The sequence below is a fragment of the Zeus faber genome (assembly GCF_960531495.2).
Source record: "Zeus faber genome assembly, chromosome: 5".
Lineage (NCBI taxonomy): Eukaryota > Metazoa > Chordata > Actinopteri > Zeiformes > Zeidae > Zeus > Zeus faber.
This window is the reverse complement of record NC_137192.1, coordinates 15,075,247-15,101,539: the sequence shown is the minus strand read 5'-3', so window position 1 is coordinate 15,101,539 and position 26,293 is coordinate 15,075,247. Positions and strand designations below refer to the sequence as shown.

Sequence of the window (26,293 nt, the reverse complement as noted above, 5' to 3'; positions counted from 1 at the left end):
ACTGACAAATTATATTTACCACAATGGAACGACAGCTGAATAAATCTTCATTTTGTTTAGTGAAACCATGTTAAAGGACATAAAAACATGTAAAACATAATTTGATTTGAAGAGACCCCTGACTTTGTTTGAGTTAAGGTTTATGAAAAATGTTCACCGTAAATCATATGGAGTTGGAAAAACCCTGCCAAATAAGAATTATTATGATTGTTTTTACTTACAACTATGGTTTCACTTGAGTATTTATGGAGAACCTGATGATGATTTCGTTGTTTTTTGACTCTTTTTTTTAATTTTTTTAAATACAGTTTATAGCTTTGTGTTATCTATCATATATATATATATATATATATATATATATATATATATATATATATATATATAGTTTGTGTCTTGTGCGTCTTCTGCCCAGCATCCAGCTATACTGCAGAGAGGGTTTCCTCATCACAGGAATATAAAGGAAAAGTCATTCTTCCATACAGAAATAAGACCCTGTTTCTTATGTGATGATTTAAATATCGCTCGATGAAAACATGTCAAGGCAATGAGGAGAGAGTGAGCATCACGGAGAGGAGCTGATTAAATGGCATCTCAGCCGCAGTCTTGTTTTGATAACAAGGAGGATTCCCGCTGATTAAAAATCCCAGCGAGTGGATGCTGTGCAGGAGACTTAATGTGACATGACAGAGTAAACACTGTCTGGGGAACGTCTCCATAGTGGCTGTTGCAGGGATTTAGGCCGACAATTTACGTTGGGTTACAGTCTCCGATTTCAGCCGAAATGACTGAAATCATTCGACTGCAAAAATAAAAATAAAAACATAGTGGTCACATAGTAAAGTATAATAAGTAATTACAAAAAGAAAGAGAAAAGTACCAGTTGAGAACTTGTTGGGTGTGAAAAGAGATGGCTACATCTCGTGGCGCTAGCAGTCGCAGAGAAACTTGTGTCAAGGAACACTATTTGAACGTGCCTTTATTTATGCCCTTCCTACATACAAACCAGCTATTTCCCCATCACAAAACAAGGTGAACAACAACAGCGTGAGCTTGCATCAGGCCTTCCTGGGAAAGCAGCCTCCGAGCTCCACTACCCCTGGCCATTCGCCATAAGGGTTGGTTTTTGCATCATTGACTGCCATCTGAATTATATACATGACCAGTTCAGTATTATTTTTATTATTATTATTTCTTTAGGTGATCTCACGTGACTAATGGTAGAATAAAAATGATACCTCACCTTTTCAAACAGGCTCTTCATCTCTGTGCCAGAGTAACCAGCAAAGACCCAGTTGTCTCTGCCTTTCAGAGACTTGACAAGGCTGCTTCCCAATCCCAAAAAGATGTCACTGACTTCATCTGTCATTCTGAAACAAGAACTATTGTTGTTATTTTTGATAATAAAATTAATAATAATAACAACAACAACAACAACACATCATTATTATTATTATTATTTGTTCAAATGCTCTATAAAAACATTGTAGAATATATAATATATTGTTATATGTTATATATACTGTATTATATATATTATTATTTGTATTATTATTAGTACTGCAGAAGCTATAGTTCGTAACTTACATTGTTGAAATATCACCAAATGATGCCACCAAAACAATAGTTCCAGGTTTAATGGCCCTCAGGTAAGCTGCACTCTCCTTTGGCTCTGATGTCAGAAAATAATAATATTTTTCAAACATTTACAGAATCTCTAAATATTTTAATATAATAAATATATATTTAAAAAAAAAAAAGGGTATCTGCTAGTGATTCTTACGATTATAATTCAGGTTGAAAAAGTCAGTTGTTTCGATTTTTCCATTTTTGCCTAATAAAGGAAAGAAACGGTGATTTGCAAGAAACATTACCTTTGATTTGTTGATCACAATTAATTCAACAAATCTGAATTTAATGGAAGATTATCCAAATTTTTACTTGCCATTCACTAGCACTATATTCATCCCTGGTCCCACATTCAAAACATGACTTAGAACTCTGATGACATGAGAACAGAGGTTATAAATCACAGTAATATTTTTTCAATGAAAGTGTTTGGTTGTTTAATTACGCATTTAACTACATCACACATTCTAGTCAGTACTGTACATACATTTTACCGTCGAAGCAGATCTTTGGCCCCACGACATCCGCCGCTCCACTTGTGATGCTGAAGGGGAAGTGGTCGAACGAGCAGTTCCTGGAGAGGTTGCACTTAGGGGAGGTTTTAGGTGTCCCTGGGAAAGCAGAATATAGTTAGAGACAGGTCTCACACGAGAAATGCAGATTTAGGGTCTATGAAGGCGGCCCAAAGATTAGTTTTAATGAATTATCAAACATTTAACTACACCACAAAAAAAAGGTCATGCAGGAAAAACTGTTGACTTTTGTGATCCTGCAACAAAAACCTTTTAAATCTTTACTCACTGGTTTGAACAGTTGCAGCCTTGGGAATTCCTGTAATAACAAATAAATAAAGGGCGTCGCAAAAGTATTATAATGAGGATTTTAATAATTAAGAGTTGAGAATTAAGAATTCTAGTGAAGCTCTCACCAAACACATCCTTGATATCCCTGATGGGTGGACCTTTGCAGAGGTTCCACATCAAGAGCGCGACAGCAATCACAGCACAAAGGTATAAAACAGCTATAAAGCCACAACGAGGGTCTAAATAAGTTGAGTTCAAACGTCATCAGCCCAAATAACTCCAGTGATTCAGCAGCATGATCTCACCTTTCTTTCTCATCATTCCAACCTGCCGGATGATCCTGAATGAAGAGTCAAAACAGCCCAAGCATTGCTCACCAACACGCCATATCGTTCTTTCTAATAATAATAATAATAATAATATTAAAAATATCAAAGCGATATTGTCCACAGTGCAGAGTTCTGGTTTGGGAAAAAATAACTCTGCTCACAAACGTCTTCCCTCTGGCTGTGTTCCTATGTCAAATAGAAACCAGGATGCAGTGTAGGTTACATCCAGCAAAAACTAGATGATCAGGTTTCTTGCATTCCCAGTTGGGAAGGTTCAGACCTCTGCAGCAGATAGATGGTGAACTATAGAGGTCAAAAGTTATTAGCTTATGCACTTAGGCATCCATAATAAACTTCATATTATATACAATTACAATTACAATCACACACACACACACACACACACACACACACACACACACACACACACACACACACACACACACACACACACACACACACACACACACACACACACACACACACACACACTTTGGTCGTATGATCTGAATAAAAAACCAGCAGACTTCAATTTTGTACCAATGCTGTCACCCATGGAAATGTCACACTGCACATTTGGAAATGAGAGGAGATACAGGTGTATTCAACACATGTCAAGCATGACTAGGAAGTCATTGTAAAATATATTCAAACAATCGTGGTAAATTGATGTACAGATTGATGTACAGATGTACAATTATTTGAATGAAACAAACTTGTCAAGGAATTCAATTTAAGGTCCAATGTCTTGCGTAAAACATTGTAGTTGTATTATAAGTGTATATGAATAATTAAAATAACTTTAATTGTATTGCACCTTTCATACATATTCAGCTCAAAGTGCTTTACATCAACAGGAGGCAATCAAATGCTGCTAATAATGATAACAACCAAATTGCAGTAAAAGAACAGAATCAATTTATCCTGTCCAATTCATTAAACAGAGTCGATATCTATATCGCACATCAGTGTCAACAGAGAAATACATGAACAATACAACAGTATGCAGTATCCATGGGATGGGACAGTATCCATCCAAGTTCCAGCAAAAACAACTGACATCACAAAGGGGGAAGGTGTTCAAAGGGCGGGGGAATGCTGCTGAGGGTGTGTAGGTGCCTAGGGAACAGAACTTGTGCTGTGGCGGACGTTCAGACACAAGGGTGTCCTGTGTCTGCAGCCTGGGGGGGGGCTGGCGGGTGGCTATGTGTTTCCTGAGAGGTGAGGTCATATGGGTCGGCAATGGGACGATCAAAAGGGAAAATGTGTTTATTTATACCCAAATGTGACACGCCTTGTAGTGTTAACGTTTGAAATTGACAGGTAGCCAAAGAAGACTCAGGTCAACATCGACCATGGAGATAATGATTCAAACTGACTCGTCAAAAAAATGAAATAAGCTGTACATAGTGTTGTTCAGTTCAGTAACTGTTGTGCATAATCACCAGGTGCATTGCAAAGACATTTCACTGCATATATGTATGAAAGTAGGTATATGTATGTGACGAATAAACCTCTTGAATCTTGGATCTTGAATAATTTACAGGGCTTCAATCAGGCCGGAACACACAGTGCTGCGTGTACTACCCAGAGGGACCAGCAGAGGGCAGCTGTGTATCGTAACTCACAAAGCAGATGGCGTTGAGATTCAATGAAATTAATTGCGAGTATTTATTAAATGAATATAAATCCTGTGGACCCAGATGAACCCCAAATGAACCAACAACATATTCATGATAACAAACAGAGTACTGTGACGTTTAGCGTTTTTACAATTTAAAATGTGAAACAACTTCGCAATTGTTACACACTGAAATAATAAAAGACCACATGCTATCAACCAAAGTGATTGAGTGCATTTCTGATGAAGGACACAGGACATTGTGCTGCGCTACGAGTGGGAAGATAAAGCGCACAGGCCACATAACTTGTGTTGGCAGAGTTACACTACTATCAGGAAACCACAACTAAAACGCAGCTTGGCCTTTAGCAAGAAGAAGAAAAAAAAGTTCATAATTAATCAAATTCCATTTCAGAGAAAACAAGATATGTGAAAACAGAGAGAACTAATTACTAGAGTTATGAAATGAAACGTAACGCGGAACAATTTCTGGGGAACAAATTAAACTCATAAGATGGCGGTGCACATCAGTTCAGACGGAAAATTGCGACCAAATTATAAATTGCATATGGACAATGCAATGCTGAATCCTGTATTGTGGAAGACTTTGTGCAATACGGCACCGCCGTCAAATATAGCAGATTATAGAAGACATTCTGAATATCAGGGAAAAGTTAAGTAGTCTTAGAAATACTTCAACAATTGAAAACCCAAAGCCAGTCGAGTAACATTCATTTCAAGTGGAGAGTCAAAGTGGCGGATCATTTTTGTGCCGTCCAAGTCCAAGGTCTATTTTATCTATTGGCTTAGAACTGTTACAGCTGGAGTAGTGTAGTCCAAGGTTGCAAATACTGAATAAATAAATAAATAAATAAATAAAAGCCTGAGTTGTAACGGTTAAAAAAAAAAAAAGGGGATGAATGGAAGATCCCACACTTGAATATTCAGTTTCAAATCCGAAATACATTGCCACACTGTGTCATCAAACCAAACACCGATGTCATCCTGCTTCATGCCCAGATGGTCCTGCGACCAAAGGCTGTACAGAGCAGATAAAGAGAGAAAATTAATCAGTGGATGAATGAATTAATTTGGTGGCCAATATTTTGTCCTGAATGCGGTCACACCACTGGCGCACATGCACTGCAGTGCATTTGAAAGCGGGCTCTGCGTCAGCCGGCTGCAGGGCTGGACCGACGGCCGGCGATGCGCCCACGCCGCGGTGGCGGCAAGGGAAGTTGAGCGGGTTTCAACTTTACGCAAATGGGGCAGCCAATCGGAGGGAAGACACGCTCTCAATGGCGCTGACCCTTGGAAAATGGACGCCCTACGCACGGCACCATCTATCTATATAATGTATATTAAACATGGAAAAGGTGGGAGGTTTGACATGCCTGGCGCGCCCACAACAGCCGGTCGATTTTTGAGCCGAGCCGCCTCGCGCCGCAGCCCGCGCGCCGGCAGTGTGACCCTCGCATAGCGCCGCGTGTCCTTTTTCAAGGACCCAAAATCCGGGTTCCATCTCGAAGCTCCGGAAACAAAACACTCAGTCGTTGCAAAGAAGAACTCATTCTCGGCACGTCCAAGATCCATTCAGAGAACAAGTCAATCCAAAAGCTCCTGTCAAAAGAAAAGCGTGCATCAGCCGAAATAGACGAAATTGCGAGGAACGCGGCGCCAAACGATGGAGAGAGTACATTTCTGTTTAGAATTCCGTAACCGTGGTAGAATTCAGGGTGCGAGGATGAGGCATGCGATCACGAGCACTCACCTCGTCCGTTTCCTCCCCCGGCGCGTGGGGCCCACGGTCGTTCTCCTCCCGGGCTGCGGCGGAACCCTGACCCTCCAGCTGCTGCAGCGAGGAGTACCTGTACGTCGCCTGACTGACATAAAGCCGCGTCACGCGCCGGGGTTAACGGGGGAGGGAGGCTGCGAACGTGCAACAGAACTGCGACCATATTCGTCAGGTAAGACACGAGCTTACTTCACCGGGAAGCAGTATTTTTTGATGATCAGCGCGGCGGCGGCCATCGCCGACAAGATGACAAAGGCGACGGAGGCAACAAGGCCGGGATGCAGCCTCGGCCCGACACCCTGCGAGGAGAAATAAATCCAATAAGACCGGTTAGGATAATAGCAGGGCCGTTAAATAGCCCATAAAACATAAGAGCTTCGTCCACGATGGGGGCCCCGTAAAAAGAAAAAATATGGACAGGAGATTTGCAATGTCGATGCCACCACACACACACACACACACACACACACACACACACACACACACACACAGAGCAACGCCTGTCATTTTCAGGTGACCTTGGAATCACACAAGGTCACATCTTGCGTGTTGTGTTGTTTGTGTTGTCGTCTGGAAAATAATTACAACTTATTATTTCAGACTCCCGACGTCGCCGCACCGGCGCGTGTGCAAGGGTTTGGCTGAGGAATATTAATTTGCATCGATTTTAATTACGAGGGGGTAATTGGGTAAGCGTTTAGGGGAGGGTTGCGTCGTCTCCACGTCGCCGCCGTCTTCCGCCGGGAGGCCAGGGCAGTCAAACGGTGTCAGCCAACGCAGTGTAACACCTGAGTTGCCATTTTCAAAGACAGTCATCTATTATTACGTCTGTGTTTTTTGTCTACCCCCCCCGACTGCAAGGTGCGTCACCGCGCCGACGTCATCCGCTGGATTCGATAACTTCGCCTACGACGCGTGACGCGCAGAGCGTTTCGAACGTTCTGACGTCGACGTCTTCCCGAAAGCGTGGACGCCTGGTCCCCGCGCCTACCTGCGTGGACTCCGCGGACATTTCGGCGAGCTTCCCGCGGTGCAGCCAGGCGCCCGCCTCCAACGACGACGGCTCCAGACTTGGAAAAGTATTTCCGTTGAAAGTTTTCGTCGACGTCGACTTTGCGTTTACTTCCGGGTTGGCGCTCACCTGTCGCGCGCGAGGCCCCGCCCGCAGAATCCACCTGGGCGCGGCCCGATGGTTTCACTGCTCAGGGGTCTGGGTCGGGTTTTAACTTTTGCTGAAATGCCCTTTTCCTTTGTCTCGTCAAGCGCCACAAGGGGTAAACTGAGGCCTATGCGCCATAGCAAAAAAAAAACAAAAAACAAAAAAAGCCACGATCAAACCCATATTTTGTTTAGATACGCAGCTTATTTTTATCACACCATGAATCCAAATTATGGAAATGCATGCATTCCTATGTAGGCCACATTAGGCCACATACAGGCTGTGCATAAATTCCAGTACATTAATCACGTCACTATACATCATGGAAATGACTAGATCTGGGCTATGAAGGCATTGCATTTGAATTAATTTGACATTATTAGTTTACAGACTGATCAAATACCTCCTGCCGGCCACAGGGATCCTAAACTGTGACATGGCCGAAGGCCCGCTTTTTGCCCCCCGACACCGAATGAAATATACAGACTGTATACTTACTAATATACTATGTATATTATCATAACGGCATCATTGCCCATATTGCACTCTGCACTTGTACATCGTAGTCACTGCACATTTCCCCATTGCATTGCATTGCACGTAGCTATTTCCCATCGGACACTCTAGCAAACAAATGTATACATTACATTATATATTGCTGTCTTGCTGTCTTGCTGTCTATGTGTGTATATATATATTATATTTTATCATATAATAATATTACTGTTTTATATTATATTTTTTCTTTTTCTGCTTTTGTACAGCCTTTGGAGATATAATACGTATATATATATATATATATTTATGTATTTTCACTGCACCATACTTGCATGACTGCAACAATGACAAATAAAGAATATTGAAATTTAGAATCTTAAGTTCACTTTAACTGAATCCAAAAATAACAGTGCGAGTTTAATAATTAAAAAGCTTGCACAGAATAAAAAGGTTGTTTTCCTTTCCACAAATGAATAAAAGTACTTATTTTGCTTTCCCTTTTTTGGCTGCCTTCCTCATTTCATTTTTTTCAACTATTCACATTTCTCATTTTCTCCCTCCTAGCACACATTTAATAATTAATCTATTAACTGTTTATTTATTTCCCATTTTCCTGTTTATATAATAAAAGGGGCATCTCCATAATGACTGAGTGGGATCATTTAGGTCACTGACATTGTGCGCAACAAGAACTTGACTATTATTATGAATATGATAATAATAATAATTATTATAATTACAATAATTATCATTATTATTATTATAATTATCATATGTTCTATGAATGTAATAGCATATTTTGCCACTAGATGTCAGATGTGTGATCATAATTACCTGTATTGTAATGTAAACTCTTCTTTTCCATTGTGTATAAATAGTTTCCATAATGCTCTTCCCACAGCTGGTGGTGGGTTAGGGTTAGTTGAGCACAGCGCCATTGATGTACCTTCTCATTATCACATAAGTGACGAGGAAGATGGGACATTTTGCACCAGGAAATGAGAAATAAATGGATGATCAAATGCCTTTCAGGACCAGGGAAACTAAACAATCAGGTAAAAATAAAAATATTCACAAAATGATTATTGGGGGAGTAAAATAAATATATTTTTATGTATGTTATCAACAGATTGGCGGCCTGAATTCCATTTAAATGATGAAACCCAGTATGTTATAATGTGTGTAGTCTTAATACGTATCTGTGGAAAAGCAGTGTCTTGCTCAAACTTGGATAACAACTGTGGCAGTTCCGTCGCAACGCGCCACCCAAGTGGCGTTTCCAGGGCCCTCCGGCACAGAGACACAGATAACAATGCGTTGTAGACATCAGTTTATTGCAGAGAGCAGGCTAGGTGGAATTAGCCAGGAGCAGATAAAACATGTCATGACAGGGCTCCTATCCTGAGTGTGTGTGAGGATAGGGGTTTTAACCTGTTGCTGGTTAGCCCAACCAATGACCAAGAGGTATGCAGCCACCCTGACCCAATCACCTAGATCCAGGTCAGGTGTGGCTGCTCAAACCATCCCATCCCCACATCACAACAACATTTACAGATAAATAAATATGAAGTTGATAAACCATTTGAACGGAAATATAAGGTGAACCTACAGCTTCCGAGAGTTTATTAAATGTATCATATGTACTTATTGTATTGAAATCAAAATCACAATACTTATACGGTAGATACATAAATATGTACCCCAAATAAATGCAGTACAACATTTAAAAGTCATTATATCTGGTACAACGCTATAAATGTAAATGATCAGCTTCATAAAAAGCATTATAAAATAAATGTCAAAAACAGACACAATCACACAAAGCACGACTGCTATAAGGAAACCAAAAAGGTATAGTATATACAGCATGTTCAGGTTTCTCTTGAACGCTTCAAAACAACGGAGCTAATGGAACGGTTCCTATATTATGAGTCAGGATGTTAATCCCCACTGATTGGCTTCTAACACAGTCTTTATTAATCCACCAGAAACTGCAATCATTCTCCCACACACACACACACACACACACACACACAAACATCAGTGCGTAAACCCTCGCTGGTGAAATAATTCTTGGCTAATGATTAAAAAAGACTTCTAAAAGCCCTGATCAATAGCCTCTGATTTATGCATTTTGATCCCCTCGAGCTGCGAGTTAGACTAGTTTGTAGTACTTTCCCGTCTGCGGATCAAAGTAGCAGTTCAGACCAGGATCATAGAGCAGGTTCAAATACTCCTCTTCCTCCTCGCCGTCATTCACTGGCATGTCTCTTCCTGTAAAACGCAGCAAAGTGATTGATTCTCGAGTGAAAAAACACAAACACAAACACACACGCGCGCACGCACACACACACACACACACACACACACACATACACATACACATACGCATACACACACACACACACACACACACACACACGTTTGCGCATGGGCAACCGAGAGCCGTGTATATATATATAAACCGCGTGAAATAAACATATTCAGTGAGATCTGTGAAAGCGCAGAGTCTCTCCACTCGATGAACTGGGGGGATTAAACGTCTCTGGAGATGCTCGCCGAACGCAGTGACCTTCAGAGCAAGGAGCGGTCTCAACTTTTCCACCGCTTCCGCTTTCTTCTCTCATCAATCGCAAGGCAAGAGATTTATGACGTCCGGACCTACAGCTACATTAAACAGCTGTGAAAAGCGTTCCCCCAGTAATCCCTCAGCTTTAAAGCACACAAATTTAGCTGTTAAATTGACAGGCACTTAAATGCTAAAAAGGTTATGGAATGCTCCAGGAGGAACATTTTATCTAATCATTACTTGAAAGATGATAATGAAAACTAATTATAAGACACATTGTGTAAGGGCTTTGAATGTGACGTTGTAAACTGAAAAAGGTTTCATCAATTAACCTTGTCGGTATGTCTTGGGGCGCGGACCAATAATGAGTCTGTCTCTGTTGACCTATGGAGTTATGTGAAAGATGGGGCGCCGTGGTCTCATCTGGGTTTTTATTTTTTTTTATTATTATTATTATTTTTTTAACTTTAATTAGATACAACTCTAGCGACTTTGCGGCAGCGTCGAGTGCCATCTTCCTCGTGTAAAAATCGTCACCTTTGACACCGCGTCAATCGCAGCTCGAAACCCAACGCAACGCAGGTTTTTTTTTGACGCATGCAGTCACGGGCCAAGCGGCCCCTTTTCACGGCTGGACCGGGATCCCGAAAGCGGCTGAAGGCGGAGCGGGTGAAATGAGCGGCTACCTGCGATCAGATCTCTGAGGAGGTTCCGCCCGGCGTCCGCCTTCTTCTCCTGGCTGCACCGGAGTACGGGAGGACTAATAACATCCTCCGGCTCCCTGAGGGAAAAAAGATCCGAGAGCAGAGTCATGACAACGCATCCGCATCGGCATCGCCTTCTCACCGCTGTAACAACTGTAAGGAGCACGTTCACTTATCTCCACACACGGTGCAAACTCAATACCTCCATAGGCTGCGTCCAAAATGGCAAACTAGTACCCCACTCGGCACGTCAAATTATAAATAGTATGTGCACATTGTGTGTCTGGAAACATAGTAAGGGAAAAGTACAAGGATGACATACTACATTTGGGGAAATACTGCGGTACGCAAACACTGCACGCCACGCCGTCGGACGTATCCCACAATGCATCGTGAGAAGACGCTGAAAGGAAGTGGAGCAGCGATATGACCGTGTATTACCATGTAGTATGAAGTGCATAGTATGCCATTTCCAAATTAAATAATGCATTATCTTATTTCCGATGCAAGGTAAGTTTCTTCAGGAAGCGAAAAAACCGCTCCGCCCCGGCCTCAGACGCCCTTGAGCCTCCGCGTCCCCCCCCCCCACCCCCCGCCCTCAGCGTCTCGCTCGCACAGGCTCGGCTGCGAGGACTATTTATTAGACGCCGGCACAAGTTGTGATTTCAAAGCGTCTGCACACCGGCCCAGAGCAGGGGGCTAAACCTTGCCCATGGCTGTGATGGCGGGGAGGTCCAGGCTCTGTAGATCTGTGTAATGATGCTGCATCTCCTCTCTGCGGGAGCTTCTCTCTATAAATGAGGTGAGCCTCCCACTCCGAGACACAACCCCCCCACACCCACCCAGATTGTTTTGGCTCAAAACAATTCTATTTGAATAAAGACGGGACACATTCAATTGTGTAAATAAAATTGTGTGTAAAACGGTGAAGCGGTGTCGCATTGTGCGGAAGGGCGTGGAGCGAATGGGAGACATATTTATTTTGCCTCAGTTTTCAAGTGCCCCATTCGGCAAAGTTCATGATTCAAATGCTTAATTTGCCTCAAGCTGTTTTTAATAAAAAGCATGAGACGCATATAATTAATTGACATGCACTGCTTCCTCGCTCTCGCTCCATCTCCCTCCCTCCCTCCCTCCCTCCCTCTCAGAGCCTCACACGTTACATTCTAAACAGAGTATCAGGAATACTCTGGTGTATGCGAATGCCACTGCATTTTAGATAAAAATGCCAGACAAGTCACAATTGATGCACTGATTTTTAAAGGTGATGTCGGGCGCTAACGACTTGATCATTTACATTCTTTCTTGCAAATGATAAAAGGCTCAACACGGAAAATAATGAACTGCATTGGAACACATACAACAGCTGCGAGACCGTAAAGAATAATTAATCCCAAAGAGTTAGCAAGATAAGCAAGAGTGTGCCGTTCACCTTTCCTCCTCCGAGAGGCTTCTCCCAAAGTGGCGAGGCACCCGCTCAGATCAACTTTAAATCACATCTTCAATCTAAAATTGGAATGGCCCGCAGGGTAGTCCAACATAATGGTTTATAGCTGTTTAAAAAGTCAGATGTAGAAAGCAGCCATACACACCTGAGATTTAGTGCTGCTCTCTAAAACATTTTTCAGAAAATAATAAGTAACCAGTGTGAAGATACTAAAATTGTGATGAAATGATCTAATCTCTTGGCAGGGAATGAAAACTGTGCTACATTTTGTGCGAGCCGTAAACTGGAAACGACACTGCGCCTGTGTGTATGTGTGTGTGTGTGTGTGTGTGTGTGTGTGTGCACGCGCTCGCACATGCGCGTGTGCGTGTGTGTGCACGCACGCACGCGTGTGTGTGTGTGTGTATGGGTGTGTGGGTGGGTGCAGGGGGGAGTGCAGCAGTAATGCAGAGACCTTCCTCAGTGTGTGTCAAAACCCAAGTTCTCTCCTGGAAACATTGATTAAAAAAAAGAAACAGCGCAATGTAACACTATATTTGGGAAACGGATAACCAGCTGAACAAAGGCGCCTTCAGCCCTCTTTTTCAACCATCTAAAGTCAGAATGTTTTTTCAAGCGGGTAAAAATACACCAAACTCAGATTGAACAGATAGCCTGACTTTCAACCTCATTTAAAAATAAATTTCAAAAAATCTCTACTTCCCTACCTGTGTCCTTTGGAGATACATCATCGCCACACAGGAAAGAAAAATCTCTAATTTATTCGACTTCATTTTTCCTGTCTGAGCGCAGCAATTTACCCCCCTCTACTTCGCCTTTGACTCCATTGTGGGCAGGAACATAGTAAAAGATTTAATGGAAGCTATTTTCAAGGACAATGATGTCTGCTACATCACCCCCAGGAACAGCACATTGTTAAGTGGAATTCAGCAAGAGACTATTGAATTCGAGTCATTATACTTCCGACATGAGAGCTGTGATGAAGAAAAAAAAAAGATCTAATTTGATTATACCCTATATATACATTCCATATATACTGTATATATGGTACAATCAAATTTAATTATCTCTGAGTCATTTTTCAATATTTTTCAACATTTTTATCTAGGTATTGCCTCCTTTGTGAAAACCCCTTTTACTCAACTTTTTCCGTTAAATGGTAGAAATAGCATTTTACATCTCATATATTTCATATCGTATTCCAGTTCAAGAAAGGGAAATTGTTTCTGCAGTGGCTCAGCGGTCAAGAAAAGTAAATCACTCAAAATAAGTTTGATGCCTTGTGATGCCACCTTCAAACATTTGCCTGAAAAAGGGATTGAAAAAGGAAAGAGGAGTGAAAAACCAAAATCAACCCCAGTGCATCTGTTTCTACATGTAAACCAAGCGATTGCCCATGAGTCAAACGGTCCGTGTTCTGCATGGCGGAGGAACACGAAACTTCACTTTGCTGTCATTGTAAATTCTTCATTTTGCTGTGCATCCTTGGATATTCATGGAACAAGACGAGAGCTCAAACTTCGCCAAGTGCCAAAGAAAGCCATTAAGGAATAAGAAAAAAATATACTTTCCCTACTAAGGGAACTGTACCCAAGGGTACAGGAATTAATTTCATTCATCTGAAATTTCAATTAGTAACAAAGACAATCGCGCTTTGCAAACCTTCCACAGACATGAAAACCACACATGTTCACACTGGACCGCTCTTGCTATTCATCAATAAAGCAAGAGCGTTCGATGAGAGGGACTGCATTATTGAGAGGGTGGAACCATGATGCAACCTCTTTGTCGTCCCCTGTAACGCGGCACTTTGTGGGGGATATTCAAAGGGAGAAGGATAAACACGCAGCGCGCCGCCTCGCTGTGGAGAGCCGGCCCCGAAGCCGCGTCGCGGTTTAACAGGTGTGGGGGAGCCGCTCCTACCGGGCTCAGTCTCCTTCACGGTGCACGGATCCAGATCCAGTCAGACAGACCGCCTGAGCCGACGGCGGGACCCGGCTAATCTGGCAGCCAAGGATATTTAGCCAGAATGAGGGAAATAAATGAAGGCTGTACCACAGAGGAGGGTGAGTGGTTGGGGGTGTGCGAATGCACGGTGCATTACACATTTAGGAGAACACACCGCCCACCAGTGCGTACAAACTCTACTCCTAATATGTGTTTTGAATTTGCGGTATTTGTCTTTCTTGTTTAGAATGGTTACTGTTTGTTCCATCACAGAGGAAGAAATCCAAATATGTAATGACGATGTGTAACTAATCTGCTGAAAGTAATTAGGGAGCAAGTTTAATCAATATGAAATGGGTCTTTACAGCTCTGAAGCTAAACGTTTGGGTTCAATTCAATTTTTACGGGAGAAAATCAACGGTAAAATTTTAATTCTTAGCTAATAAATTAGCCGATTTGTCACGAATGAAAGATGCGGGCGCGTGCCATGTGCGTACCTGGGGTTGGAGTGCAGGACGGGGTTGGTCTCTCTCTGGTCATGGTCTCCCGTGGGCTACAGCGACAGAAAGACAGAACCGCAGTGATATGGAAGGTTGCGGTAACACAGCGCACAACGATGCACAGTCATGGATGAAGGGCTCCAAAAATAAAATATAACACAGTATCACTGAAACAACATCTGTTTTGGATTGAATTGTGTTTTGTTTAAATGTGAACTTATGGACAGCACACATTTTACATAGTATGCTGATGGTGGTGCTGTTGCCACATATGGATGGTTTTCTGGCATAGGTGATATATTCTATATAAGACATAAAAAATGAAAAAAACAATATTCTCCATATAATACACTTTATATAACTACATCCAGGGGAGATGAACAGGATTGAACCGATTGAGTCCCATATGTCCCTTGTATTACATGGATGTGTGGCCACACCATTGCGCCTCCATACAGGATATGAATATACTGTATATGAATATATCTATTCCATGTTTGGGGGTTGGGATAGGCATGCATATCTCCCCCGCAAAGATACTGCTTATGTTTTAAATTTTGAATGAATAATCAATAGTTAAAAAGTAATTCCATAATACCAATGGGGTTTTGTTTAATTAAACAATGACAAAGGGACTAGACAATAATCATTAAAGGTGGGCAATAGTGGCTGACACACTAATATGTATCACACATATTTAAGGAATAAAAGTACTGTTAGATGGAATAAGTTGAGATAACGTAGATAAGATAACGTTCTCTACCACTATGTACATTTTTTACCTTAAAATAACAGCTTCAAAATCATATTGATGGTACACTGACTTGCAATACGGAGCAATGGAATGGCATCTCTTTTATGGCCCCCGAACGCATGCTCTTGCACTGTCTATCTTCTATCTTCTGTGCAGTGTTGCCAGCGAAATGGCCAATCAAAACCAGCCCAAAACCAGCCCAGCGGCCAATAAAGCCAGCCCAAAAACCAGCCCTATGAGATCACTGTGGTGCGTGCGAATCTTGCTTTTTCGCAGACAAAAAGCTGTCGACTGGGGGGAGAGTCACAGAGAAAGAGTCACAGAGAAAGTGTCCCCGTTGAGCACGGTTTCCATACCGTTACTGTACATACATCATCCCCAGCCCCATATTCTTTTTATTTATAGATATTATTCATGTCATTTGCATGCAAAATAGGTCTACACAACCAGCGGACAACAAATTCAACCCATGGCAACATTTCAAAAGTAGCCTGGCAACACAGCTTCTGTGCGTTACCCTTTACAGCACTATGTCACTGCCTTGATGTTTGGCTCAAGTAATTACCATTTTTTTGCCTGGTAAAATTTATAAAAAAACCCAATTCGAATCTTGCCAGTCAAAATGTCAGTTAATAATGTTCATACAAAACGGAGCTGCTCCAGCTCCCTGACGGTGCAGATGAGACGGGCCAGTGGTGTGCCCAGCACCCGCCCCACAGCCAGCGCACTTTCATTGCGCCACGTGGTTTGTTTCAACCTCTGACTCACATCTGCGAGCCGATCTGGCAGGCCGAGCACATCTGGTACCTACACCAGTAGCAGGGGCAACAAATCCAAAATACCAAAAGTTATATAGTGCTGCTTGAATCTAAGATAACTTAACCATGACTCATAACCTTATTGCATATACAGTATACCGTTGTAGTCAACAACCTAATTTTAACTAATTATTTCAAGCCCCAAACACAGAACCATTACCACCTGAAAATGAAAAGGGGAAGTTTATTTTTACCTTGCAAACATCATATACTTTAAATGGCTAAATACAAAGCATTCCTGTAGTGGCTATTGGCCATTAACCCTGCTCCACTGCTAATAACCAAATGTAACCAAGGCTCGTACGGGTTTGACATAGCTCCCTGTAGCGGGCAAATCATTACATGTTAATCATCACAGTGCAGACGTTAAATTTGTACTTTTAATTTGTTAACCTTCATTGATGTGGAAGAACAGTAAAAATAAGCCGTGATTGTTAATTATCAGTGTATTTACAGAATACACTAATTAATCACCATGGAAACATCATATGACTGCAGCATCTTTGATGAAGGTTATTACTGCTTTTAACTGCATCACTTGTACTAATTGATAATACATCTAAATGACTTTAAGGAGACTGAAGCAAACAACATATTTTGTGTGTTAACAAAAGGCCTTTAGGGTCATTTCAACTCCTCCTTATTAAGGTGAGAATATACAATATACGGTATACTGTATATATACAGTATATATGAATATATGATATAGGCTTCTTTGTGAATATGTGATATAGGCTACTTGTCCAAAGCAGTAGTGTTTGTATTTACATACAGGACATGCTTCGACTGACCAGTGAAAAGTGCATTACCACGTATTGGTGCCACAAGTTCTGGCACTAAAGGGATGGAAAAGCCAGAGTAAGAGATCACAAGGCCACACAAATTAGAGGGAGAGAGAAAGAAGGGCGGCCCCGACAGGATGGCCGGGAGATGGTGTTGGTAGTAGATCACAGGGGTGTGAGAGTGTTGGATGGGTACGGACCGTGGACTGGCGGGTCCTGGCGGAGGTCTCTTCGCCGCTCCCACTGAGGCTGACGCCGCACCGATGGATCTGCGACGCACCGAGGCCCGGGGATCCACACTCCTCTTCGCCTTCCACGCTCGGTTCCCTCTGCAGACTCACCAGCATCCAAAGCTCGTCCTCGTCGTCTTCCTCATTTTGCGGAACGTCCTCCTGCTCGTGCAGACGTCCGTGAGAACTGCTGGACCTCGGCTCCCGTCCGCGGTCTGCGGCTTCCTTTGAAACAATGCAAGGAACAATCTATTTGGAACAGTTCCAAATAAAGACGCCGGTAGCCAGAAGTTAGTCCACTGAGCTGCTGTAATGTTTATCCCGATTCGAGAGTTAAGAGTAAAAACAACAATTCCGTAGCACACACACCCACACACACACAGGCCATTCCTTAGCCCCTCATTCATATAATAGCGCGGCTATTGATTTCGGGGAGAACTATGATAGCTGGGTTTGTCTGACAAGACATGTGGGGTGGCCTGGCGCTTGGAATCAAGGGCAGCTGATGGGATGGAGCTGCGGGGAGGGAAACAAACACCTTGTCATCTCTCAGTGACAACCGCTCGATTGCAGCTTTCACGACACGCCGCCCGCCAGACACAGCGGCGGAGGTCAGCGGACGGGAGCGGCGGGGGGGAAGGTAAGTGGGAAGGAAGGGATTCGTGACAGTCCTACCCGATGCCCCCTTTGATCCCCGCCCTTCCTCGACTTCCCTCTGATCCCCGGACGGATCTGTGCATGTAAAGCAGGCGCACAGCCCCCCATCAAGGTGAGACAGGCCTCCTCTGAAAGCCCGCCTCAGCAAAGCGTGACAAAATCTTTCTACAAGTGTTCTTGAGCTCCCTTCAATGCACGGAATTTGGCTCCCTTTAATATGAGCGGAGACAGCTACCGTACATGACAAGTCATATCAGCAGGAGCTGAGAGGAAAAATGTTCAACAAGCTTCCGCCCCCCCCCCCAATCTCCTCCTAAACCCACGCTGCACCTCTCCCCCGGTTGAAATCAAGACTGGAGCCAAGCTTATGGAGCGCACACTCCGGGCGTGCGTCGACACCGCCGAGGCTACGCTCCGTCAGCGGGAAGCTGAGCCCTACCCTCTGTGACTGAAGCTTGCTTTTCAATCTTTTTTTTTTTTTTTTTTTTTTCTTTAAATCGCAATTAATCAATGCTGGATTCATTTGGCCAAGGTGAGCAGAGAATGTGCCGCAGACATTCTTGTTTTTCTTTGTTCCGCCCGCATGCACAAGGTTAAACATTCACTTTCTTTCACGTTCACAATTCTCAGCTTCCTTATACGATGTAATAAGAATGACGAAAGGACGGGGATCGGTTTAATTTTACGTGAATGAACGCATGTCTGACTAAGCCATCAAAGAGTGAGATTACATTAAAAAACAGTCAAATTTACTAAAATAAAAAGTCAAATTTATCTTTTACCTTGGCTGTAACTGTGGTTTCTTTTTTTTTTTTTTTCCCCAACCTTGATTCAGTACCTGACTTTCCTTCAATATGAAGCGAGAAACTCAAAAGCAAGGAATGCACAGAGGGATGCTGCGAAAGTGCCACGCTGGACTTCGGAGGTAGAGCGCATACTTTCCTTCTTTTTGAACATCGATATAACACCAATATGTAGCTCACCCAATCATTCCCAACAGGGAATGTTATTAGGAAGAAGGACCACTTAATAGCTGCTCACTCTATTATATGCCTTCAGGGATGCGGATGAAGTTGATATCAAGCAAAATACTTTTTTGTTGAAACCTGACGGTGATAGAAGAATGGAGTACCTTGTGTTGACTAAGAGCTTCTGGGGATACTTCCCGCAGGAATGTTCTGCAGAGTGACTGGCGTGCGCTCTGCTGGAGGACCCGGCTGTCTCCCGCCGGTCCCACTGGGCCACACTTCTGTCCCTGCCTGGTACCAGCTGGTGAGAAGCAGCGGGTTGGGACCATCGCATTCGGTTCAACCCTCTCACCGGACGAGGGTGGAGCAGGATCGGGCGTTCTACTGGTGGCCGGGCGTAAACGTCCACGCGCCGTCTGGGAAGTTCCGTGTTGCTCAGACTGGACTTGGGGTGGTCCTGTCTCATTTCGATCAGGAGACCTTGAGCCAGCCGCAGCCCTTTCATCGAGAACCTCAACGTCGATCTCGTTCTGAAAGAAATCCATGGATATGAATATAAATCCTTGCAAAGTGATGAAAATTGGGATTGAAATCGGGATTGGGGTCGCAAATTGGGAAATTGGGAATGTAAAAGACAGCAACTAAAGCTGATCACGATCTAGGACTCGATCACGATCTAGGACTATTTTACTCATATATTTTTTGTTAACGTTAAATATGTCTTTTTTTTACAATAAAGGCCATGCAATAGTGCTAAAGAACATAATTTTACAAAACACTTTATTATTAAGAAATCTGCCCTTATTTCAACAGACCCCCTGTCACACACGAGTGTACATATGTGCACAGTGAGTGTACATATGTACACCGTGAGTGTACATGTCCTTTTTTGGTTACAGGAAGTTTGCCGTACAAGCTCATGAACAGCAAGCCCAAAGTGGGAAAACAGGTGAAAGAATAACAGTTGCTTTTAACAGACAGATGGTCTCAAGATCCTGGTGGAAATGAATCCATTTCAGTCCAATTTAATTATCTTAACATTATTCATAATTATCATTGAATCTATTTATCATGACATTATACATAATTATCATTGAATCAAATTATCATTACATTATTTATCATTATTATTATTGAATCTAATCACTGTTGAACTGCATCAACAAGAAATTGTCACATATGATTTTATAGTATATCTTAAAACAATAATTAGTGAGTGAGTTATTTAGACTATGAGCCCTTGTTTTTATGATATATAATATTGCTTTAGTCTAAGTCCTTATAATTATTCAAGTAAAAAAAAAAAAAGTAAGACTAATAATACTGGTGAAAAGGTGTCACCATTCACTGTGGAAATACGGAAAGCATGTACATGCAAATGTGGCCTCATTTTCACTAGATTACAGATTGGCATTCATCCAGTGTCAACTGCTAAATTGATGGTTACTTCTTATTGTATAACAAGACAAATGGAGATGTTCTGCACAAGTGGAGATCTACTTAAAAATGGGAGATAATAAGCACTTTAAAAAATGGAAGATAATCAGTGTCTAATTTATTGATCAATAATTAGACAGCAAAGAAAGTGACAGTTTATTAGTGTAAAGTGTGTTTTAGGGAAGTCAAATGAAGCAGCAGTGGTGGTATCTCAAATCTCACCTGACCTAAGGTATCATAAGGGTTTTCAGATATTTTCTCACCTTTTCCTCTTTGAATTCCAGCTCAGGGCTCAGCTGAGGGACAATGTCCTGCAGTAATCAAAGCAAAAATTAAAATGAATTGTTCCCTTAGGGCTCTGCTCAGTGCTCACTGCCAGGAGCTGTTTGATTCAGTCAGACCTGTATAGTATTATTTATGAGCTTGGCAAATACAAAATATATATATATCTATTGGTTAAAAGTGCATTTTAAAATCTGTAAATGTATAGATGGCATGTCCTTCTCTTGTCCATCAATGTATGCTCACATTAAGGACTGAAAATCAAGATAATCAAGAAAAAATTCATGAACTTAACAACCTGCACGGATTCCAGAGGAAAACCCTTGAAGAGCATTGAGTATCAAAAAAATTAGTAAAAAATGGGTAGTATATCAACTTTTTACCATATTTTTTCAATTTACTATTACTATCACTATCTATTATTGTTGTTGTTATTATTATTATTCTCATTATTATTTTATTATTTCATGTATTTATCAATAAGTTACATATTTACTAGGGATTCAACAGTACAGTGGGCTCACGGTTCGATATGTATCACGGTTTTGGGGCCACGGTAACGGCACCGTTTGGGTATCTTCATATTTAAGAAATAAAAAGAAAAAAATGTCAACGTTAAAAGGTCTAAAAAATGTTTTTATAGTCATCTGCCACAAATAACTAGTGTAACGCTCTGTGTGTATGACTGTGGGGGGAGGGGGGAGGCAGGGTTCAAGTTCATGGTGGCTTGTTATCATTTGCATAAGTTCATCTAATTGGAGGGGAGGCGTCCAGGATAGTGGATGATTCAAATATAACTTTCTGCTAATTATTTATTTATTTTTATATAATATTTAAAAAACGTTTCACAATAAAATAGATAAATAAACCAGTACTATAGTTAGCTATTTTTTATGTAGAGCAGGTATAAAGAGTATAAACACTGAAATAAAACCTCACAGTCAGACCAGGGCTGTGTGTGCCTTCACTTTGTGAACGTGACGTGACAGTGGGTGCGCTCCTTTTTAGCCGGGGCATGTTTCCCCCTACATGGAAGGGGGAAACATTTGCCGGTGGCAGGAGGCGGAAACTTAAACAAACAACACAACATAAAACTGTAAAACTTGACAAAAAAAGAACGGCTCATCACCCAGCGAGGCTCGGTTCCCTTCATTCACACAAAAGAAGCGTTCAAAAGAAGCTTTCAAGAGAAGTTGGTAATAAAGAGGGACACAGCCATCGTAGGGGTTATTTTCCCAGTGGACATCTTGATTGATTGCACACTTTACAACAACATTTCTATGTATTATTATCTCGCGGGCTGCTACGCGCAGTTGGAAAAAAAATAGACAGACCTCTCACGCAAAAATAGAGAAATGCTGCTGTGGCTCCACCTGGACCCCGTGCGGCTGATGTGGCCGGTGGAGCCACAGCAGTGGATTCCATAGGAAGCAGCACTTAGAGCGCACCGCGCCGGTACGATGCGCCGACGCGTCCAGTGGACTACCCTGATACCGTAATACCGCGGTTCACGTGTGCGTATTGAACTGTAGGGGGCATACCCAACGGTTGGATAACATACTGTGTACCGTTCCCTAATATTTACATCAGATGGGACCATCTTTTATGTCACATTATGACTTCACTTAATGCAATAAAAACAATGTGTGTGTGTGAGTATGTGGGGTTCAGATTGTGTGTGACAGTGTGTGCTGAAGGCGTTTATTAATGAATGTGTCGGTGATACAAAGGTGACGGTGATGCAATACATTCCTTTATTTTACTGCCCGCGAACAGCGTTATAGCTGTAGTAAATCAACAATATTTAGCTGGAGGTAAAGTGGAATTGATCTTGTGCGTGGTACTGAATCTTGTATCCTGCTCAAAAAATAATAAATATAAAGTAGATACAGGAAGGGCTCATGGCCTTAGTGTGCTTTTAATATTTCTCTTTGTTTAAAAACAAAACTTATCTCAAAAGGAACCATATACACTGTAACCCTGACGCAACACCTTGAAAGAAGTTATCGCTACAAAGTTGGGAAACTAACAACCCGACAGCGATGGATGATTATCAAAATAAAGCAAGTTAATTATGTCAGACGTCAAGTAGCCGAGGGCTGACGCACCGGGAATGATTCGCAGTGACGTCGGCAGCGGGACGTCTGCACACACACAGCAGCTGACATCTCCAGTTAAAGGTATTCTCTAATCACCAGCAGTCAAATTCCATCTCTCCCATTCACTCCCAGGCACCAAAGACCTCACATCTCGAAAATGTCAATCTAGTCGTACACGTATCTCCTCTGGAATATTGATGCATGTTTGTGCATTTTACTCCAATGTGGCTGCAGTGTTTCAAACAATCTGCTAATTACTGTTGTTCTCCAACTTGGTCTCTGTCTTGCTTTGATCCGAGACAAACATGAATTATTGCCTTTTTAAAGCCTTTTTTTCTACGATAAATACCTTTGAAAGTTAAGAGTCCTGATTGAAGAAAATAGATGTCTATTAAATACACACAAACATAACGCAAGTATAAAATTGAATCGCCTGCATGCATTGTTTTTGTCTTTCATCTCTATTCCATTTAAAAACAAATATCATAAAAAATATGTAGTGCCCTCGTGACTTTACCCCCTGAAGCTCAAGGCAGTGTTATTGCCTTGAAAATGTCAATGGTTGTGAAACTGTCTTGCAATTTGGATGAACATAATCCCCTTGTGTCTCCCTTCACTTCCAGCTGCATGTAATCCAACAAAGCCAACTGCCATAATCTTTAAAACATGAATGTAAATGCGTGTGATTCAAAATTCAGAGCCACAAACTCAGAACCGTTGAAATATACATGTTACAATTAACTCGGAACTCTGAAACAACCTTCAATGCAGCGGCCTCGCCGTGAAGTACAAGTTGCGACGGCATCCGCCACAGATCCTGGTTTGAACTGTGGTGGGGCCGGGCGATAAAACAATCTTGATCATTTTCACGGTACAATCTTCCACGATAACGATGACAAACGTATGAGATTTATTTTCGATACGGTTCGATACGGCGCCTGTTTTCCTCTACCTACAAAGACGCGACACGGACAGCCAACCGTACAGCAGGTGCGGCGGCGCTCCCTCCGCTCTCTCCCCGGAGAGAGTCCCTCGGTCCAAACCGCATGTGATCACAGAGCGCAGATTCCACAACTTGGCGGACGGTTCTCAAATGACAATGGTGTTTAAATTATATTTTAGGGCTACAGTAACGAAATTTAAATAGAATTTGAATATTAAAATAAATAAACTGGCCTCATCTTTGGGAAGCTACGCAGTAATGGGCTGGGCGACCCAGAAATGCACAGACCTGTGGTTATTATTAGAAAAGGGCAAAGGCTTAGACAGATCACCGTGGGTTTCCTACTGGGAGGAAACAACGAGTCCCAAGAAATGTGATGGAGTGACTTTACCTGAAAAGACACACACACACACACACACGCACGCACACCGATTCGTTTATATATAGTCATTCATTTATACTTAAAATCTGTTATCATGAAAATATATTCATTCATGAATACTGAAATTGCCCTTCGATTGTGCATTTTTTTTATAAATACATAATTGATTATAAATGACAAACATAAATTGGCCAACGTTAACGAATCAATTCACATGTGATGAGCAATAAAGTTCAATATAAGTTTCATCCAGTTTGCTGCGCAATGAACGCACATTAGGGAGAAATAATCCGGTAACTGTGCGAAGTCGGCGTCGGCGGCGACGCACGAGCGCACCACAATGACCACAATGTCCAGTAATTCCACTGATGTGCCGATAAGAGTGGCAAATAAACCCAGCCACCAACGACGGATGTCCTCGAGTGCAGAGGTTTCCAATCACCGGCTGGTGGGCCGTGCCGGGCCGCGGGGTCTTTGCCAGCAGGCCGTGAGAGCACGAGCGCGATTTTTTCAGCGGCGGTCTGCAATCTGCTCCGCGGCAGCTGGAAACGGAGTAAGTTAAATACACCTAGAGTTTTTATTTGCTTTGTTTTCAGAAAACATCGCTCTGATCTGAGCTGCAGAACCCTACGTAAGGCCCCCCCCCCTCAACTAAATTTGAGCATTACAAAATTGAATACATTTGAATATTAAAAATAAAAAGCATACAAATTTGAATGGGATAATAAGAGGAATATCTGCAGCCCTGATATATTTAAATATTATTTATTTCCCTTTTTAGTTTACATATTTTTTATTTTATTTTATATATTCAGTGTTTAAGGTAACGCCATGAGAATACACTTAAAGCTGTAAATTGAGCATTATTATTATTATTATTATTATTATTATAATTATTATTATTATTATTATGACTCGATATATATGGTCCATATGGTCCAGCCCTATACTGTGTGTGTGTGTGTGTGGGGGGGGGGGGGGGGTTATTGCTGGTATGTCCTACGTACATTGAAAATGAAACCTACCTTTGTTGGACAACAACTGAAATGTTTTCTATCCCACATTTATTTAAATGGGAGTGTATTATGTCTGTATTTTATAAAATTGATAATCAGAAATCACAAGTGTATGGACGGATGAGTAATCCAGAGCGAATGTTCAGAAGGATATCGGATGCATTTCAGAAATACAGCATGGCGAAAAACGTTTTCTATAGAACAGTGAATTTGTTCGCGCCTGAAGACTAAACCGACTGACCTGCACACATTCCACACAGCACGTCCACGCATCCGAAAAGGCCCTTAAAACATACTGGAATGATGCTGCATTGACCGTTAAAAAACGTATCTGTGGCCCCATTCGCTGAACCTTCACAGTGGAGAGGGTGATCAAATATTACCAGCGTGAAAGAAACATCCATACACACAAATACCGGGATCAGGGACCAACAGCTGTTTCATTCTGAGAGCTGAGAGCGTGTGAGCGGGGGGAGAGAAGAGGCTGGCTCAAGGCTGGGTTAAAAATCAGAAAGATTAATTATATGAAATACCAAACCAAACCTTGTTGGGAAAACATAACCCTGCACCCTGCGTTTAAACTAGATTTATATTACATGACCTAAATGACTAAATGACTAAATGCTCATCAAATTCCATTCTTACATATTCTTACATGTAAAGAAGCAGAAGTCCCTTCGCTGAACAGCAGTGAATAAGCATTTATTTCAGTACCTTTGGAAATTGATCTCTGTCTCACTGATGAGATGAGTCCATCATATTCTTTTTAATTTGCCTTTTTTTGATCTATTTTTTTTTGCTTTTAAGTACTGTCAACTTCTGCTATGTAACGCAAAACTTCTTATCTTAGTTTATCTCCTCGTCTTCTCTTATATTATTCCATATTCTTATCTTATCTTATTTTATCTAATCGAATTTAATCTAATC

The 26,293-nt window shown here is 41.8% G+C and overlaps 2 protein-coding genes across 2 annotated transcripts; both read right to left on the bottom strand.

Moving 5' to 3' along the window:
- Window positions 1-938: 938 nt before the first annotated feature.
- Window positions 939-2,818, bottom strand: LOC307230557 (protein FAM3C). Its single transcript, XM_080000993.1, has 9 exons — window positions 2,735-2,818; window positions 2,555-2,647; window positions 2,428-2,457; window positions 2,114-2,237; window positions 1,943-1,998; window positions 1,781-1,831; window positions 1,585-1,669; window positions 1,241-1,367; window positions 939-1,142 (listed from the first exon to the last, which is right to left on the bottom strand). The coding sequence occupies exons 1-9, from the start codon at window positions 2,748-2,750 to the stop codon at window positions 1,056-1,058; spliced, it is 669 nt and encodes a 222-aa protein (XP_079857119.1). The 5' UTR covers window positions 2,751-2,818; the 3' UTR covers window positions 939-1,055.
- Window positions 2,819-9,673: 6,855 nt separating this feature from the next.
- Window positions 9,674-25,639, bottom strand: LOC307230556 (protein CFAP20DC-like; the record flags this gene model as incomplete). The annotated part of the gene is made up of 8 exons (XM_080000992.1): window positions 9,674-10,105; window positions 11,087-11,181; window positions 14,996-15,051; window positions 17,553-17,807; window positions 19,372-19,737; window positions 20,908-20,955; window positions 24,754-24,892; window positions 25,608-25,639. The coding sequence occupies 8 exons, from the start codon at window positions 25,637-25,639 to the stop codon at window positions 9,987-9,989; spliced, it is 1,110 nt and encodes a 369-aa protein (XP_079857118.1). The 3' UTR covers window positions 9,674-9,986.
- Between the last annotated feature and the right edge of the window lie 654 nt (window positions 25,640-26,293).

Bases quoted from the DNA above. Each gene is read 5' to 3' on its own strand.
- LOC307230557 (XM_080000993.1), bottom strand. The intron at 1,670-1,780 runs GTAAGAATCACT...TTCTGACATCAG, and splicing joins TTTCAACCTGAATTATAATC to AGCCAAAGGAGAGTGCAGCT. The intron at 1,143-1,240 runs GTGAGGTATCAT...TATATAATTCAG, and splicing joins TGAAGAGCCTGTTTGAAAAG to ATGGCAGTCAATGATGCAAA.